General features: G+C 40.2%; 1 protein-coding gene across 3 annotated transcripts in view; it reads right to left on the reverse strand.

Moving 5' to 3' along the window:
- Positions 1 to 3,688: 3,688 nt before the first annotated feature.
- Positions 3,689 to 15,368, reverse strand: part of fbln2 (fibulin 2) — a 73,789-nt gene continuing 62,109 nt past the window's right edge. For 2 of the 3 annotated variants that reach the window (XM_085272888.1, XM_085272889.1), the window contains exons 10-17: positions 14,159 to 14,296; positions 12,683 to 12,826; positions 11,496 to 11,624; positions 10,335 to 10,460; positions 9,500 to 9,616; positions 8,634 to 8,762; positions 7,106 to 7,229; positions 3,689 to 5,392 (exon numbers count right to left, since the gene is read on the reverse strand). In XM_085272888.1, the coding sequence (XP_085129014.1) occupies positions 5,032 to 5,392; positions 7,106 to 7,229; positions 8,634 to 8,762; positions 9,500 to 9,616; positions 10,335 to 10,460; positions 11,496 to 11,624; positions 12,683 to 12,826; positions 14,159 to 14,296 (1,268 nt within the window). In that variant the 3' untranslated portion in view covers positions 3,689 to 5,031. The remainder of the gene's footprint in view (positions 5,393 to 7,105; positions 7,230 to 8,633; positions 8,763 to 9,499; positions 9,617 to 10,334; positions 10,461 to 11,495; positions 11,625 to 12,682; positions 12,827 to 14,158; positions 14,297 to 15,368) is intronic. The other variant, XM_085272890.1, reaches the window with a different exon arrangement.

The following is a 15,368-nucleotide window of genomic DNA, read 5'->3' on the forward strand; positions in this document are numbered from 1 at the left end:
AAATATTCCAAAACACATTAAAGTCAAGAAGGCTCTGATAAGTGACTAATTGTGGATATGCAGGCGAGGTAGGGCACGTGGTAAACAAAAGGAGGATCTTATTGATTTCTCAGTGGGTTTTATGAGGCACACACAGGCCTCACACACACTGGCACAGTGCGATAAAGAGAACATTATTTTCTCTATGATTAGCTAAAGAAGATAAATGGTGTATAATCAGCCAATCAAAGGCATCATTTAACTGGTTCCCTCAAGGAAGCCTGGCCTGGTGTTCATAGATGGAGTTCTCTGCTTTGGAAGAAATGCATCACATCTATCTATGGAAAAGCTTACTCAAGATTTCACACATGATAACTGCCCACTGATAGCTCACATGATGACTGGGAGTAGGTCTGAGCACAGCAGTTAAATGGAATCACTGGCGTGGTTGTGCAGTGAGGAAGCCCCTGTGAGAAGAATGGGAATGTGTTTGTGCTAACATGTGCTGGAATGGAAAATGTAGGTATGCATTTGATGTGCTGATGCACAGACAAGTTACGCAAGCATATTGTGCAAGTAAACATTCTTTCAGCTGCATGCTGACAGATTGATGCAGTCTGCTGCCCTCTGTTGTCCACCTACAGCTCACTACACAGTTTTCTAAGCTTCAGAGCGCTCCAAAATTCACATGAAAGAAAATATAAAGAAATGTCATTCTAACATTTTGGAGAGACCGTAACGGCACATCAAATTTGGTTAACAAAGTGAAATATAGGATTTATAGGTTAAGAGGCAAACATAACCAAAAATAAATGTACACATACAAAAATTAAAAACACTGTAGTTTAAACTAATAAATGGTCAGGACAAAAACAGACAGAGGAGGAAGCATTAGCAACGAGACAGCTTCAATCTGTGCTTTAATTAACATGTTAAGATGCACATTTTATTAAATAAAAATTACTATTAAACACTTATATAGATTATACACTCACTCGAAACACTGCATGGTCCGCAACAATATTCATATAGGTGGTATTAGTAAGTAAGTAAAGATCCTCCACACCACTGGAGCTCCACCTGGCTGAAGTGTTGGAGCCAGAGGTGTAGAGTGATGCTCTGCCACTTTTTGTTTGATTTATTTTTAAATAAATATTTTTTATATATTTATAGAAAATATAGAAGTTTATTTGCCTAATTTCAATAAAGAGGACTTTATATTGGAATATCAATGTTCACTTTTATTGAAACCACCTGTAGAGCAGCACATCACTAAAAGATGAAAAAAAGCACATCAGAGAGTGTTTCAGAAGCTGACCAGTGATAGGCCAGCTCACTGACTTTGATCTTTCATTGAGATGTAAAGAGGATGAAGCAGAGGAAGTGTGCTTTCTGGAAATACAGAAACCTCATCTTTTTATACAGTAATGTAACAGAATAATATTTAAAAGCTGCAGCCGAATGGAGAAGTCACAGAAAAGGCAGCAAACACATCTAAACATAAATCCAGTAGACACAGTTGAATACTGAACAAACAGCCTTTTTTGCTGTGTTGTGGCTCACTTTGAAGAAATTTAGCTCCTAACCCTTTGACGAGATCAAAGCTGGGACCAAATAGCTGAGTTACCTCCGTTAAGGATCGGTGAGTACCTACTGGCTAGTTTTACAAACCATGACTGGAAATAAGTTTGATCTCCAGCTCACTTCCTCGATTTAATGGGAACCTCCGTTAAATAGAAACTGCTGCTAACAGCTTTGTGTCTGATCCCACTGGAAGGACCTGATGTTCCAGCATCGTAACCAGTCAGGCCCATATACCATCGCTGAAATGACCAAGCTGTTTTTGTGATGTCACAGCTCTGCAGCTCCTGGAAAAAGATAGCAAGTGGCCTCCAGAGATTTACCACAACCACAGGTCATAAAGGCTTTTTAATGCACAGTTAACACTGTGAAAGTCTGTTTTAATGGAAACTATAACGTTTATCTAATTGAAACCATAGTGCGATGAAAAACTACAATTACAAATGATATTTTCCTTTGGTTTCACACGTCACACAAACCACAGCCTCATGGGTGAAAGTACTTTGGTTGACTCATCCAGCACAAACGCAACTTCATGTGTGGAGATCTGGTTGTTCTCACGTTGCAGTAAGAAGGTGGGTCCTGGCCACATATTTTTAGCTGTCTTGATAACCCTTTGAAGTTGAGACAGATAATCAGAAGTCACACCCCCACATGTGTGGGACGACGCCTCAATAGCCGGATGTGTTCGGGCTTCAGCAGAGAGGAAAGAGGCCACCCATGGCACACCAGTATCACTGCTCTACTGGCTGAGCAGTTTCCTAAACAAGCTTTCTATCATCTAGTCGCACAAACCACAGGGATGCACTGATTCTTCACTGTGCTCGTAGGCCTATTAAAGGCTTTCATTTGGGAGGGTATATTCAGGGAGGTTTAATCTAAATTCTGCTTCTACATTATTTTTGTTTGTGTATTCATTTTGAAATTTGTAAAAGAATAACAGACAAGCAGGCATTAACCACAGAAACTTACAGCTGAGAGAGCACAGCAGAGGACGTGCTGACCAACAGAATAGCAGGAGTAGGAATACAGTTACCAATAAAATGCACTAAATGTGCTATAATATTGACGAGACCGTAATATTTTATAAAGCTTTCAGCCTGTACTGTGTTGAGGCTACAGAGAAACGTCTGTGTGGGCTGCTGGGTGCTCCAGTCTTCATTACTGCAACAAAGACGGCATATGTCAAAGGAAGCAGGTAAGAAGAGTTGGTTTGTTGTGTATTGATATACACTATTCGAAGTGACTCTTTATTTCTGTGAATCTTTGCTATGAAACGTGTTAACTTGAGCTCAGAAACATAATAGACACATCGAGAGTATTTCAAGTATCAAGAAAATCTAAACGCTCCTTTTGTTGTTTTAGAGTAAGTCAGACTAAAAAGACCTCATAGAAAATAAAGTCACTTTCAGTTGGATTCAGAGGAAATGTTGGGCCTCTTCATTTTGTTTTCACAGCCTATGAATTCTTACTGCATAGTACCGACAAAATTCAACACAAGCAAACAAACACTCAGAGATCAGAGATCAGGTTTTTATGTTTGAGTAGAATTTGCAGTACCTTCTGCAAATACAACACATGTATATACTGTGTTTAGTTTTTATTTTTATTTATTGAATTATGTTAAAAAAAGATCGGCATCATCCTTTAGAATAATTTATTCTAGGATTCGGTAAAAAGCTCTTCTGACATTTTATGTTGGGTGATTTCACACCCAGTAACTGCAGTCTTAAAATATCAGTGTTATTATTCAGTAAAACCTCCTATCAGCCAAACTGTGGTGTTTGATTTTTACAGTGACCCCACCCTCTAGTTTCCAGTTGAACTGTCATCTATTGGAATGTATTAATAGGCTGGAGCGCACACTTTCCGGGTGGGAATACCACAGGGTGGAACACAGACGACGATGTTCCTTGTGGAGCAGCGGAAGAGGTGATAAAAACATTTCAGATAAGAAGTGCCTAATGTGTGCGGCACAGCTGTTTTTCTTCATAATATCTAAATTACTTTATAAGTGTATTAATAGTGGGACCTTCTGACACCAGTAGATGGGGATGTGGGTTCACTGTTGACTGAGGAACCAGCGGCCCAGCGTGTGACGGTGTTACTGACGTGGACAAACGCACTCTGACACTGTGACCTTTTATTGATCGTCAGTCAGTTTACAGATACAAACGTACATGCTGTGTGAGGCCAGCCTGCAGTTAACGCAGCAGGCTGAGTCAGTCCTGCACACCACACAGGAAATTGTCTAGTGTGTAAAAGAGAATGTGGCTTTTACCCTGAGATAATTACACAGTCAAATAAAAAAGATGCATCTGGTTACAAACTAAAGAGTATAACATGAAACAATAAAATGTAACCCCCCCTATAATAATACTGTCAGTGCTAGAATGACATCATCACTACTTTTTTGTGTGTTTTGAACTCATTTGATCAGATCACATATTCATAAATAATATACACCAAACGCTTGACCAAATCAAAAATTAGGTCCAAAACGGGCAAAATAATAATGAAAAAAAAAACAAACCCTGATGACATTAATTTACGTAGTTTTGCTTTTAGTATATTTTATGAGATGGGAGAAAAACGTTCTTCTTTCTTTTTTTAATTGGAGAAACGCTCCATTTCCCCTTTGTGTTGCCCAGCTCTGTGGATATGTCACTAACATTTATCATTTACATGTGAAATATGCCAAATCACAAAAAATACCAAGTGAAATAAGCATACGATACCAAAATAAATATCCTTTATTTGATTTTTTTTTATCTAAAACTATTGAAAGATTATTTTTTAAACTACACAAATAAAGATTGAAATTGAACGATTTATACTGCTTCCTAGACTTCTGAGACCATTTGTTCTCATATATTCATTTTGTCAGTTTTGGACCTTATCTATGGAAAAGTGGCCGCTATGCATCGTGTGATGTCACCACAGCCACATCACCATCCTGGTGCTTGAGTGTGCCGTATTCTCCCGGATGACAGCTTTTCAGGCCGTTGTAGCATCTCCCTCTCTGTAATGTGAAAATCTCTCAGCTCCTGTGCTGACATATCAGTGAAGTGAGAGGAAAAAACAACACAATCTTACAGTTGTATCTTAAAGTCAGCCAAAGGTGCGAAACATCACCAAAAGGGTAATGAGGGAATAAACCAATAACCGAGACCAGCCAACGTCTATACACACAGTTGAACAGACACTAATAGTGCGAGTGTATAAAAGCTAAATTATGTTTGCTAGAGTGAAGCTGAAAAATACATACGTAGAAATACAAGGTTTTTCAGGAAACATTACTTTCAAGGAAACATAGCAGAGAGCCTGCCATGATAGGAATAATTCAATCTTTGGCAATATTCTACAAGATTCCTAGATCATGCTTTAACCTTTAGAGGCATTACAAAAATCTAAACGCCAAAAATGTTTAGCACCATATGAAATGTCTAGTCTCTGTCTGTCTCTTTGGTATTACATAGTGCTGGGTGTTATGAAGACGTGAATCTTGGCCAAGAATGAAGTGAACGTCCCTTGCCTCAGCAGCTTCATTTCCACGTCTATCAGGAAGTCTTTGGGCTCGCGGACCTTTCTCTGCAGGTAGACGGCACCTGTGAAGCTGTTCAGCTTGCGTGTGCTGAAGTATCCCTCTTCATTCCCCTTTCTGATGCTAATGACAATATGATCTCCAGAGTAGGCTGGGTTAGGGCCAATTCGGAAGATCTGAGCTGGAATGATGATGTTGGTCTCATACGTGAGCTGGTAGTAAGTGATCCACAAGGGAGAGTTCTTACAGTCTAAGGAACTGGCGGGACAGTTGATCCGCTCACAGCGTCTGAAAATGAGCCAGGGAAGATGGTGAGAAGACGTAAGCAAAACATTGTTTGGACACTGTGCTGCTCACTGAACACTCAACACACAAAATGTCTTGACATTACGTTTGTGAACTGGCATCGAATAAATAGAAGTGATCCTATAGAACCAATTCTAGATAACGCATCATCTGTGCAAGGGTGGAAAAGGGATATAAGACGGGTAGGGAAGAGATGCCGTTTCTACTGATGGTTTCTTGTTAATCATCACAGACCATGTCAGTAAGCTACAGCAGCCTCTGGGCTTTCAAGACTGTGGGGGCCCATAGAGGTGAAAATCAATGTAAGAAATAACCAGCAAATATGAAAATACTATAAAAGCACATAAAACAGCAAAATTTGAATAAAACAATGGAAGTAGAAAAAAAACAAATGTCACAGAAGACAACTGCCATGTTTTTGGGGACGTGACGGACCACCTGGGAAAGTGACACAAGCCATATGAGGGATCCCACTGTGCTTTAACTACATGATTCATATATTACTGTAGATATATGTTTGCTATGAGCTGTTTACTGTCAGCTTGCCACATCTGCAGCTGTTCCATCACCTCAAAAACACGTCTGTTGTGTGGGGTGTTTTGTGAGAGCTTTTGCAGCATTTTCGTCTTCTTTCCTTGTCTATTTTTCAACATCCGTTGTGTTTATGCAGCATTTTTCTTCTTCTGCATTTGTTGCAGTGCCTTTCCCCTCTCTACACTCCCTGAACATTTTGAACCAAGCTGCAGCGTGATGCAAAATCATTTGCTTCTTAAAGCACATGTGATTTTTCCATTGCTACTGGAGTGCTATTGAAAAGAGGTAGCATGTAGCAGCACTGCTCTTTCACATCACTGCCCCCTGCTGCAAGGATTCCATAATAACATAGATGAAGACTGTGGATGCCAGTGGAAATCAGAAGCCTTTGTGGGTCTTTCCCACAGTGCAATCTGAAGCTCCGTGACTGTTTATCCATCACACATCAGGATTTACAGCCTGGAGTTATCGTTGTAGTGCACCGTAATATTTGCACAACTCACATCAAGACAAGAGTGCCTAGGAACCTAATACGGGAAGACCAAGACACATTTTAATCTCAGCTGTCTGTCCGTGACTGCCAAGTCTGCTCATGAATGAAAGATGTCTCTCCATGGGGAGCCAAGAGATGTCACACTGAGGGTAATAAGGTGTCTCTAGGTAACACTGATAAGACGTCTTTTGTGGGCTGACAGGGGAGTGAGTGTGTGTGTGTGTGAGTGTGTGTGTGAGTGTGGTGTTGCTGTTCAGTGGAGCGTAGAGCAGGGAGAGCTGCAGAGACGGCTCTGGGAAGCACCGAGCTGATCAAAGCCATCTGACTTCTTCACACAGCGGATGTGAATCATGTTCAGTTAAACAAGCTCACAGCTAACAAGGCCCTTCTGTGCAGAACACTGCGCTGTACGCACATCGATGTATAATGTTTCACAGCCTGAGAGGATCTGGACAGAAACCGTATACACAGATATAGGCCAATGCAGCTGGAGACTGCAAAAACAAATTTTATTGGACCTGTTTACAAAGACAACTCAAATATGGAAACTTATAATACCCTGATGTTCTAATGAGCCTTAACCTCGGCATACTTTGATGTAGTAAAAACCTGACTCTGAGCCAAAAGCGTAAAACTTTAGCAGGGGAGAAAATATAAATCTGACTCACGTGTTTGACACTTTCTTGTAGTGTTGAGGGCAATCAAAGGAGAGACACCTGAAGCCTCCCTGAAGGTTGTAGCAGGTCTGCCCAGTGGAGCAGTTGTGGGTGCCAGTTGTGCACTCATCAATATCTGGAAAAAGAGCCAACAATAAATCTAATAAATATCATCATTTTGATATGATAGACTTTTGTGACCCAATCTGAATGATGCAACTGATGATCAACTCCAAGAATAGGAGACAGACACAGTCTAAATGCAACGTGTCTGGATACACTCATTATTCAGAATGACCTGCACTACTCTGAAACTGTGTGGGTGTCCTACTGGAACAGCCGCATGGCTGGGTGTTGGTACCAGTGCAGGCTGGAGCACCCTGTCCAGTCCCATTACCACCAAAAATGATCACAGTTGCAAATCTGCATCAACAGCTCAACCTCAGTCGACTTCAGCCAGTTGCAGCACGGTGATGTTGAGCATACGGTGTTTAGACTACAATGACTAAAACCAATCATAGAATAGATTTGGTTGTTCTACACAATGAAAACAATGCAGTGAGAAATGCATCTGATCTAAGCAGAGACTAAACATGTTTATGACATAAAACATTGTTGTCATCTGTCATTGATGATGATTGGGATGCAAATACAGGCTGTATTTGCATCCTCTTGGCACTGTGTATGTAATCATAAAGTGGGAAAACTTTGAGTTAGGTTTGCTGTCAAAATTCCACAAGAGTAACAAAAAATCCATTAACTTGGCAAGAAAGGAAATTTCCATAAATCTCTAGCACCAAATTGAACCACTGTTACACTTGTCAAACAATATCAGTTAATAAGGGCTATACAATATGAGCAAAAGTTATACAGTAGTGCAGTTTGAATTTAAGGATTAATAAGTTAAGTGAAAATTGGGTAGAAAAGGGAGAAACTCATTAAACCCATAGGTATGCATAGGTAGAGCAGTAAATGTTCTCTCCCAGATTCAGATTTAGTGTGCTGCTGTTTGCGTAGAGCAGCACGGTGGCGCGGTGGTTAGCACTGAGAAGAGTTTGATTTCACCAACTAGCCGGGCTTTTCTGGAGCTTGCACGTTCTCCCCATGTTTGCGTGGGTTCTCTTCAGGTACTCCAGCTTCCTCCCACAGTCCAAAGACATGCAGTTAGTGGGGTTAGGTTGATTGGAAACTCATAGGTGTGAATGTGAGTGTGAATGTTGGCAATTTCTATGTGTTAGCCCTGCGACAGACAGGTGACCTGTCCAGGGTGTACCCCGCCTCTCGCACTGTGGGTAAGTAGAAGAGAATGGATGGATGGATGCTGCAATTTGCTCAATCTATTCTTTAACAGCCTGTCACACTAAGTGTACCCACTGCATTTTTAACAAGATTTCTTTGACTTTTTTCTATATCTATTAATGTAGTTACTACATGCATATAACAGCACTGACAGAAAGGTTTTCAATGCTCCAGTCAAACAGTACAAAAATGTAACCTGCATCAGGTCCAAGAAGACGATTACTGTATATATCAGCCTCACCTTTGCAGGTGCGTCCGTTGGCAGCCATGACATATCCATGAGGTGGACAGGCACACTGATAGCTGCCTGCAGTGTTAACACACTGGAAGGCACAGAGGTTCCCGATGCTCTGGGAGCACTCGTCAATATCTGTGTAAAACACACACATGCACATCTCGTCACTGTGATTAAACTGTGAGGAAAGAAAGGTTCAAAAGCAGTCGGGCTTTTCAGCTTTATCTCGAGCATTGTGTGTATCTTATGTGGAACATCAACTACAACTTGGCATCAGGAGAAGTTCTCTGCAGCTGGAACATCAGCCCCTTTTATGGGAAATTTATACCAACACATTTACCTCTGTTTTATAGAAAACCGTTCCTGGGTAGGTTATTTTGGTATTGATTGTCCTGTCTGATTTCATACATCACTCATCCGATTTCTCTACTGTGAAACTAACAGCAAGAGAACGACAGTCTAATTTTAAAGGTGTTCTATGTATTCATCATTTGAAGCATGTTTTTCTGTTGTTGGCTTTCCTGACACAACCCCAAAAAGGACGTGTGTCTTCAGCAGGAGTTGAACCAGCAACTGTGTAAACCACTATAATGCAGCTATAGTGTATTATATATGTAAGTGCAGTCTGTGTATGGTTTTGGATAATAGAAACACTTCAGTAAATGCAGCTGAGGTTCACAACTCTCTGAGTAAATCACAAGTGTTTGTGGGCAACTATTTGTTAAATTTCACACATGTATCTAATTAGATGTGTCTAAATGTGTTGACTGTAAATCACATAAACTGTAGGAATAGAGCAGTATGCTGGACTGAGGTCTCCATCGATCTCTCTGAAGTGTTTCTACCACACTGGCAACCTTGGAAGAAAATACCTTCACAGGTGTGCCCATCATCTTTCAGGTAGTAGCCTGGGCGACAATAGCATTGATATGAGCCATAGATGTTGGCACACTCCTGGCTACAAGGGTTTTGGTCACACTCATTTGTATCTGAGCACAGAAACAAAAAAATACAATCATAAAATTGGACATAAACGTGTAAATATTTATGCAAGCTGTATGTTAGGAGTTAGATAGAAAAAACAAATATTTGTATGTATATGTTGTAATGTTGCTGCCTCCCCAAACACCTTTGCTGCTCTAGTCATTTATCCAAGACACTTTGTTCAAGACAAGTAACTTGAAAAAAATCGATCTTAAAAGCGATAATCAAAACCCAATGATATCCTTCAGGCAAGCGTTTATCTATAAACCTCGATGAACGCTAAGCTTCACCTTCGGAACAGAAACATTTACATCTGGATTAAGTTCCTTCAGTCACGTCTGTGACAAGCTGGACATAACGTGAATCATGACCGGCTTTGCTCTCTGAAGCACAGTCACATCTCCAGCATGCTGACGACTGACAGCACCTGAACCAGGAAACTATTATTATTACTCTTATCCCAGAGATGGAGACTAAATTAAATGCCAATGGAAAATAGCCTTTATTGATAACAGTGACTTACAAAGGAGACATAAACAGTTTCTCATCAATATACTTAATCTCCAAAGTCTGTGCAAAGACTACTTTTGCCTTTTGATGCTGATGTTGTGCCCGGAGGCTCGCCTCTGTGATTTAAGTTCTTCATGAAAAATAAGACTGTCTGTCTAAACAAGGTGGCATTTAAATTTTCAATATGTCAGAGGAACAAACTGTCTAGCTTACCTTCGCAGTTCTTGCCGTCGAATGCGAGGGAGAAGCCAGCTGTGCATGAGCAGCGGTAGGAGCCTGGGGTGTTTTCACACTTCTGGGCGCAGAGCCTGCCAGAATAGCGCCAGCACTCATTTACATCTGTCAGTACAAAAACAGGAGCTATTAGGCAGCAGATAGCCTTGAGGCCCACCAAGGACTCAACACACATACTCGATGAGCTTCCCTTGAAGGCCATCCCTCTTTTAAGCCAGCTTTCTTTTGATTGGCTGCTTCTCAGAAGCTTAAGGTTTGTCCAAACACCTATTGCGTGGGACTTTTGATGAATAGGAATACACACAATTGTAATACACGACAACAAAAACTAAAAAAATAACATATTAGGTCAACACTGAAGTAACTACAGCATACGCTCCAATTTCCTGAAAAATAAAACCCAGTTAAATATGACTTTCTTAAAATAAACACTCAATATTAAATATTATTGGCTAATTCTTCACAATTTGTTCAGTTAATTCAGATCAATTCAATTTCAGTTATGTAGTTCAAAATCCCGTTCATTTTACCGTGTCATTATTTATTTAACAAGAAATGGAGCAAAATGCAGAAACAGTGAGTAAAAAACTAAGTACATGCCGTGATTCAGTACCTTGTAGAACCATCTTTAACAACAATAACTTCAAGTAATCATTGTCTACATCACTTTATTAGTCTCTCATATTCTTTTTTATAACGTTGCTTCAGTTCATTGAGATTTGCTTACACACAGCTCTCGTAAAATTACAGTGTGTAAAATGTCAGCTGAGTTCTGCTTTCGTACTCTTTAGAACGTTTAAGCCTGCTTGCTGACATCTGCCTGGAGACTGGACGGTTGCATGTCTAATCTGCTGACAATTAATAATTATGAGAATTATGAGAATATCAGGAATAAATATGCTTTATGTTTCGTCCAAGAATTGAAATCCACAAATAATAAGCATTTTTTACAAATGATAGGCTGAAAGTGTAGAAAGTGTTATCCAACCCAGTTTGGTCAAATCTGACATCATAACAGAAAAGCTCTGATTCAGTGAGCCGACGTTTGCACCCATAGCTTCTCTGGTTTCAAAAGTGCTCGATAAAGTGAACCTTCAGTCTGAACATCTTCACTTGCAGACGTCACACAGTGATACGTACCAGTGCAGACTTTGCGTAAGGCGTTATACTGGTAGCCTGTCTGGCAGTCGCAGCGGTAGCTGCCGGGGAGGTTGTGACAGATCTGGCCCACTCCACAGCGGTGCGTCCCCATCTGACACTCGTCAGTGTCTACGCAGGCAGAAAGAAAGATGAAGCACTTCAACAGTGACCCACTGAGCACCCGAGAGGGTATAACTTAAACACAGCTAAGGCTTGTTACAGTCCAAAAAGACCAGGCATCAATGTTCTCACTCTCTGGGTATTATTATTTTGTTATTTATGTTTTTAAAATGATTTTTATTTTTAAATTATTTTGGAAAATAATTGTTGGTGTGTATCAGAATAAATATTTTCTTGGGAGAACAATTTATTAAAAACAACAATTACAGACCACTTAGGGTTAGTTTAGGGAACCAGTGAGTATTTCAGACAATGGGCACAATAAAGCTTAATTAGTCAATTTCCTTATTTGTGTGTAATACTTTTAAAAATATGGGGGAGTGGTGTGAAGATAGAAAAATGAATGAGTAGGAAGCAAGATTTTAAATAGCAGGGACAACGGCAGGCCAGTGGGATGGGAGCTAAAACTGGATCTATCCAATACAGAATCACTACTATGGTAGAGTAAATGGCACATGTTTGCAGACAAGTCGGCGTCATCAACATACAGCACAGGCAACGACTGCAATCTGCTTGCGACCAAAGTAAAGTCACAAGGAGGTTTCTGATACAGCACTCCCTTTGTGACTCTTGGCGGCGACATTTCCTCTTGCTCATCGACATCTTGATCAAACAATCACTCAGTACTTGCATTGTCATTTATAAGAATACAATTAAATGAAGCATAATTTGACACCATTTAAGAACTGCATGTAAGCTGAACAAGATTTAGTTGTTCTCATTTTAAGTCTGTCTTTTTGAGCAGTTGTTGAGTACAAAAGCAGCAACTGAGTGAGAGCATCGATGCATGGTCTTTTAGAAAAACTCTTGTGCCACAACTGTACGATGACCTTTAACTGAAAGAATAGAAGTGATTATAAATAATATTCACTCTTGCATTTTTCCTGGTTGTATCTAATCGATTGAACCTGTGTCTTGGTCAACAACAGGGCCATCAGTGCTTTCATTCACACCTTTCCACAACACCATCGTCCTGTGTGAGTGGTGCATGTTGTGCTAAACCTCACCAACACACTTGGCTCCATCAGGGCTGGCGTGGTAACCATGGCTACACATCACAATCTTCTTCTGGCACGTGTAGGAGCCAACGGTATTGATACAGTTAAAGCCTGAACTGCAGGGCTCAGTCAGGCTGCTGCACTCGTTTATATCTGCAGAGTCAAAAAGATCAAGAATGAAGCTGTGACTGCGCGGAGGCTCAATCCTGATAGGCTTAAGATTACTTCAATTCAATTTTATTTATACAGCATCAAATCACACCAACAGTCTTCTCAAGGTGCTTTGTATTGTAAGGTAGACCCTACAATAATACATACAGAGAAAATCCTCCCACCCTCAGACAGATCTGTGATGTATGTGCAGTCATCTGCAGGGAGACATTACCACTGATGATTACTTGCTCTGCTTTGGCTGTAGATCAGCCGAGGTACACGGGGCAGTTTTATGACATCAGGAGCACCCAGAGGTGAATATTATGTTTCGCTCATTTTGCAGTGATGCTGCCCTGCACGGTACTGAGAAAAGTGCAAGTAATCCAAAGAAAATTGGATTACATTCTGTTTAATCTTTGTGTTAGTACAGTGATTTGTGTTGAAGTGAGCTCAGGAACAAGAGAAAATCTGAAGTCTTGTCAAATACTTTTTCACAGGTACAGCGTGACATCTTGCTATGATAAAGAATCCTTTAAAAAAATTCCTGAATCCAGTGGTGAGCTCAGCTTAATGCTCTGAGGGCTAAGTCATCATCAGCGCTTTCACCAACCCTAATGCTAACTCCAGAATATGTCACTTCTGTTACATTACTCTCACAAGAATCAAGAATTAAGAAGTAAATGCAAATCCATAAGTTTTTGGGTAGCCTTCCTACCAAACAGATACAGAAGTGAGCTAATTGCATAAAGTGCTCGGCAGAGGTAAGAGCTTTTACCACTCATGGACCACTGTGTCTTATCATGTGTGTAAACTGTGTCAGAAAGATGACTTTACTATACATAGACTGATCAAACGTATTGTTGTGCATAATCACTGCCCCAAAAGACCCATGTTAGCAATCTCTTGATATCAGTCACCAGCAACGCCATCGGAGGTTAGGTGTATGTTCTTACTTTGGTTAACCTTTTAACCCCCCTTTCACCTATTTGGAACACTCAGAAAGCTTTACATAACACAATAACTGTAATGCAAAAATGAAGAAAAGACACTTGATTTAAAATCTTGTAGTTTGAAACTCTTGAGAAATATCAAGATAGTTAAAGCCTGGTTAAAAGACAGTTAAATATCAAGAGTCCGAGTAGTACTGCAGCATGGAAAAACACACAGACACAGGCACAATGCAGAGTAAGTTTGATGGATGGCTCTGCTAAAGAGGCTCATTTTGCTTAAGATTTGTCCTTACAAAGAATAGGACCAACTCTATCAGCTGTTTACTGGTCCTGAGTTAGGATGTAATGCTACCCAGCCTGGAGAGTATGGGCAGTCTCTTACCAATACAGTTGCCATGAGAGTCCTGTGTGAAGCCACTGATGCACTTCTGTTTGGGATTACACAGGAAAGAGCCCACTGTATTCTCACAGACAAGGCCCATGCCACAGTTATGAGTTCTCATCGTGCACTCATCAATGTCTGTAAAGAAAGAATAGATTTGCATTAGTTTATCTGCACAAAGCAATCTCTTAATGCATTATTCTGTTACAAGAGGCTCTGTAAATTTAGCTCGAGCTCTCCGGCTGTTAGTAGTACAGCAGGGGGCACTGTGACTCAAGCACAGAACATTTACACACTTTGACTCTGTCAGTGTTTAACTGGAGGGAAGAATTCAATGAAAACATCGCTTGATTCGACAGTGCAATTAACAGAAGTTGAACAGAACTTAAATGACAGTTATTGAATCTCATGAGCAATATGAGAGTTTTTTCCTTTTTTTCATGCCGCAAGTAGTTCATTTTATCCTGGGTCCTCTGAGCAGGTCTTAATTTGACTTTTCTCTGTTGTTAATATCAGAGGGATACTCTTCCAACATTCTGTCACTGCTTTCATATAACTAATTACTTTTTTTGCCTGCTGGATGGTTGACTAGATACTACCTTCATGTTATGCTTGTACTGATTAGTCCTCTGTGATACGAGTCACATGAGCTTCAAAGTGCAGCACCACCAATCCTGCTCTTTGGTTGATTATCTTGTAACATATTGAACCTTGGTATCTGCTTAAACCCACACTTTACTGTTTGGGCCAAGGAAACATAAACTTCCTGTCTTTATGACGATTTGCTGAGTGAGCCTAAATTAGGTGACTTTGGGTAATTGTTTTTGTATTAAAAGTAGTCAAAGATGTTGTCATGTTGTTTGAACAAATCCTTGATATGAAATATTTACCTATTAACATACCAGAACAACCCTTTAAGTTGACACGTAGGTAAGGTCAAAAGTTTTAAAGGTATGCAAGCACTTGAGTCACAGAGGGGCAGTTCGGTTGGGATTAAATCCACCCAGGACTGTATTTATTCTGGCTTATGTTAGCGCTCGCTATTATGCTGACATAGACCATTTGCAAGACATGGATCGTATGATACCCAAACAGTCTAATAAATAATCTGGCCATTTTCAAATTATTGCATTAGCTAATGAAATAACCATCACCAAAACCCCAGAGCATTGTTAATCTAGAGCTAGCAAGCTAACGCTATACGAGCTAA

The sequence above is a fragment of the Mchenga conophoros genome, linkage group LG5, assembly GCF_057382185.1.
Source record: "Mchenga conophoros isolate Kocher_MC1m ecotype Shallow Benthic linkage group LG5, M_conophoros_male_GT1.1, whole genome shotgun sequence".
In the NCBI taxonomy this organism is placed as follows: domain Eukaryota; kingdom Metazoa; phylum Chordata; class Actinopteri; order Cichliformes; family Cichlidae; genus Mchenga; species Mchenga conophoros.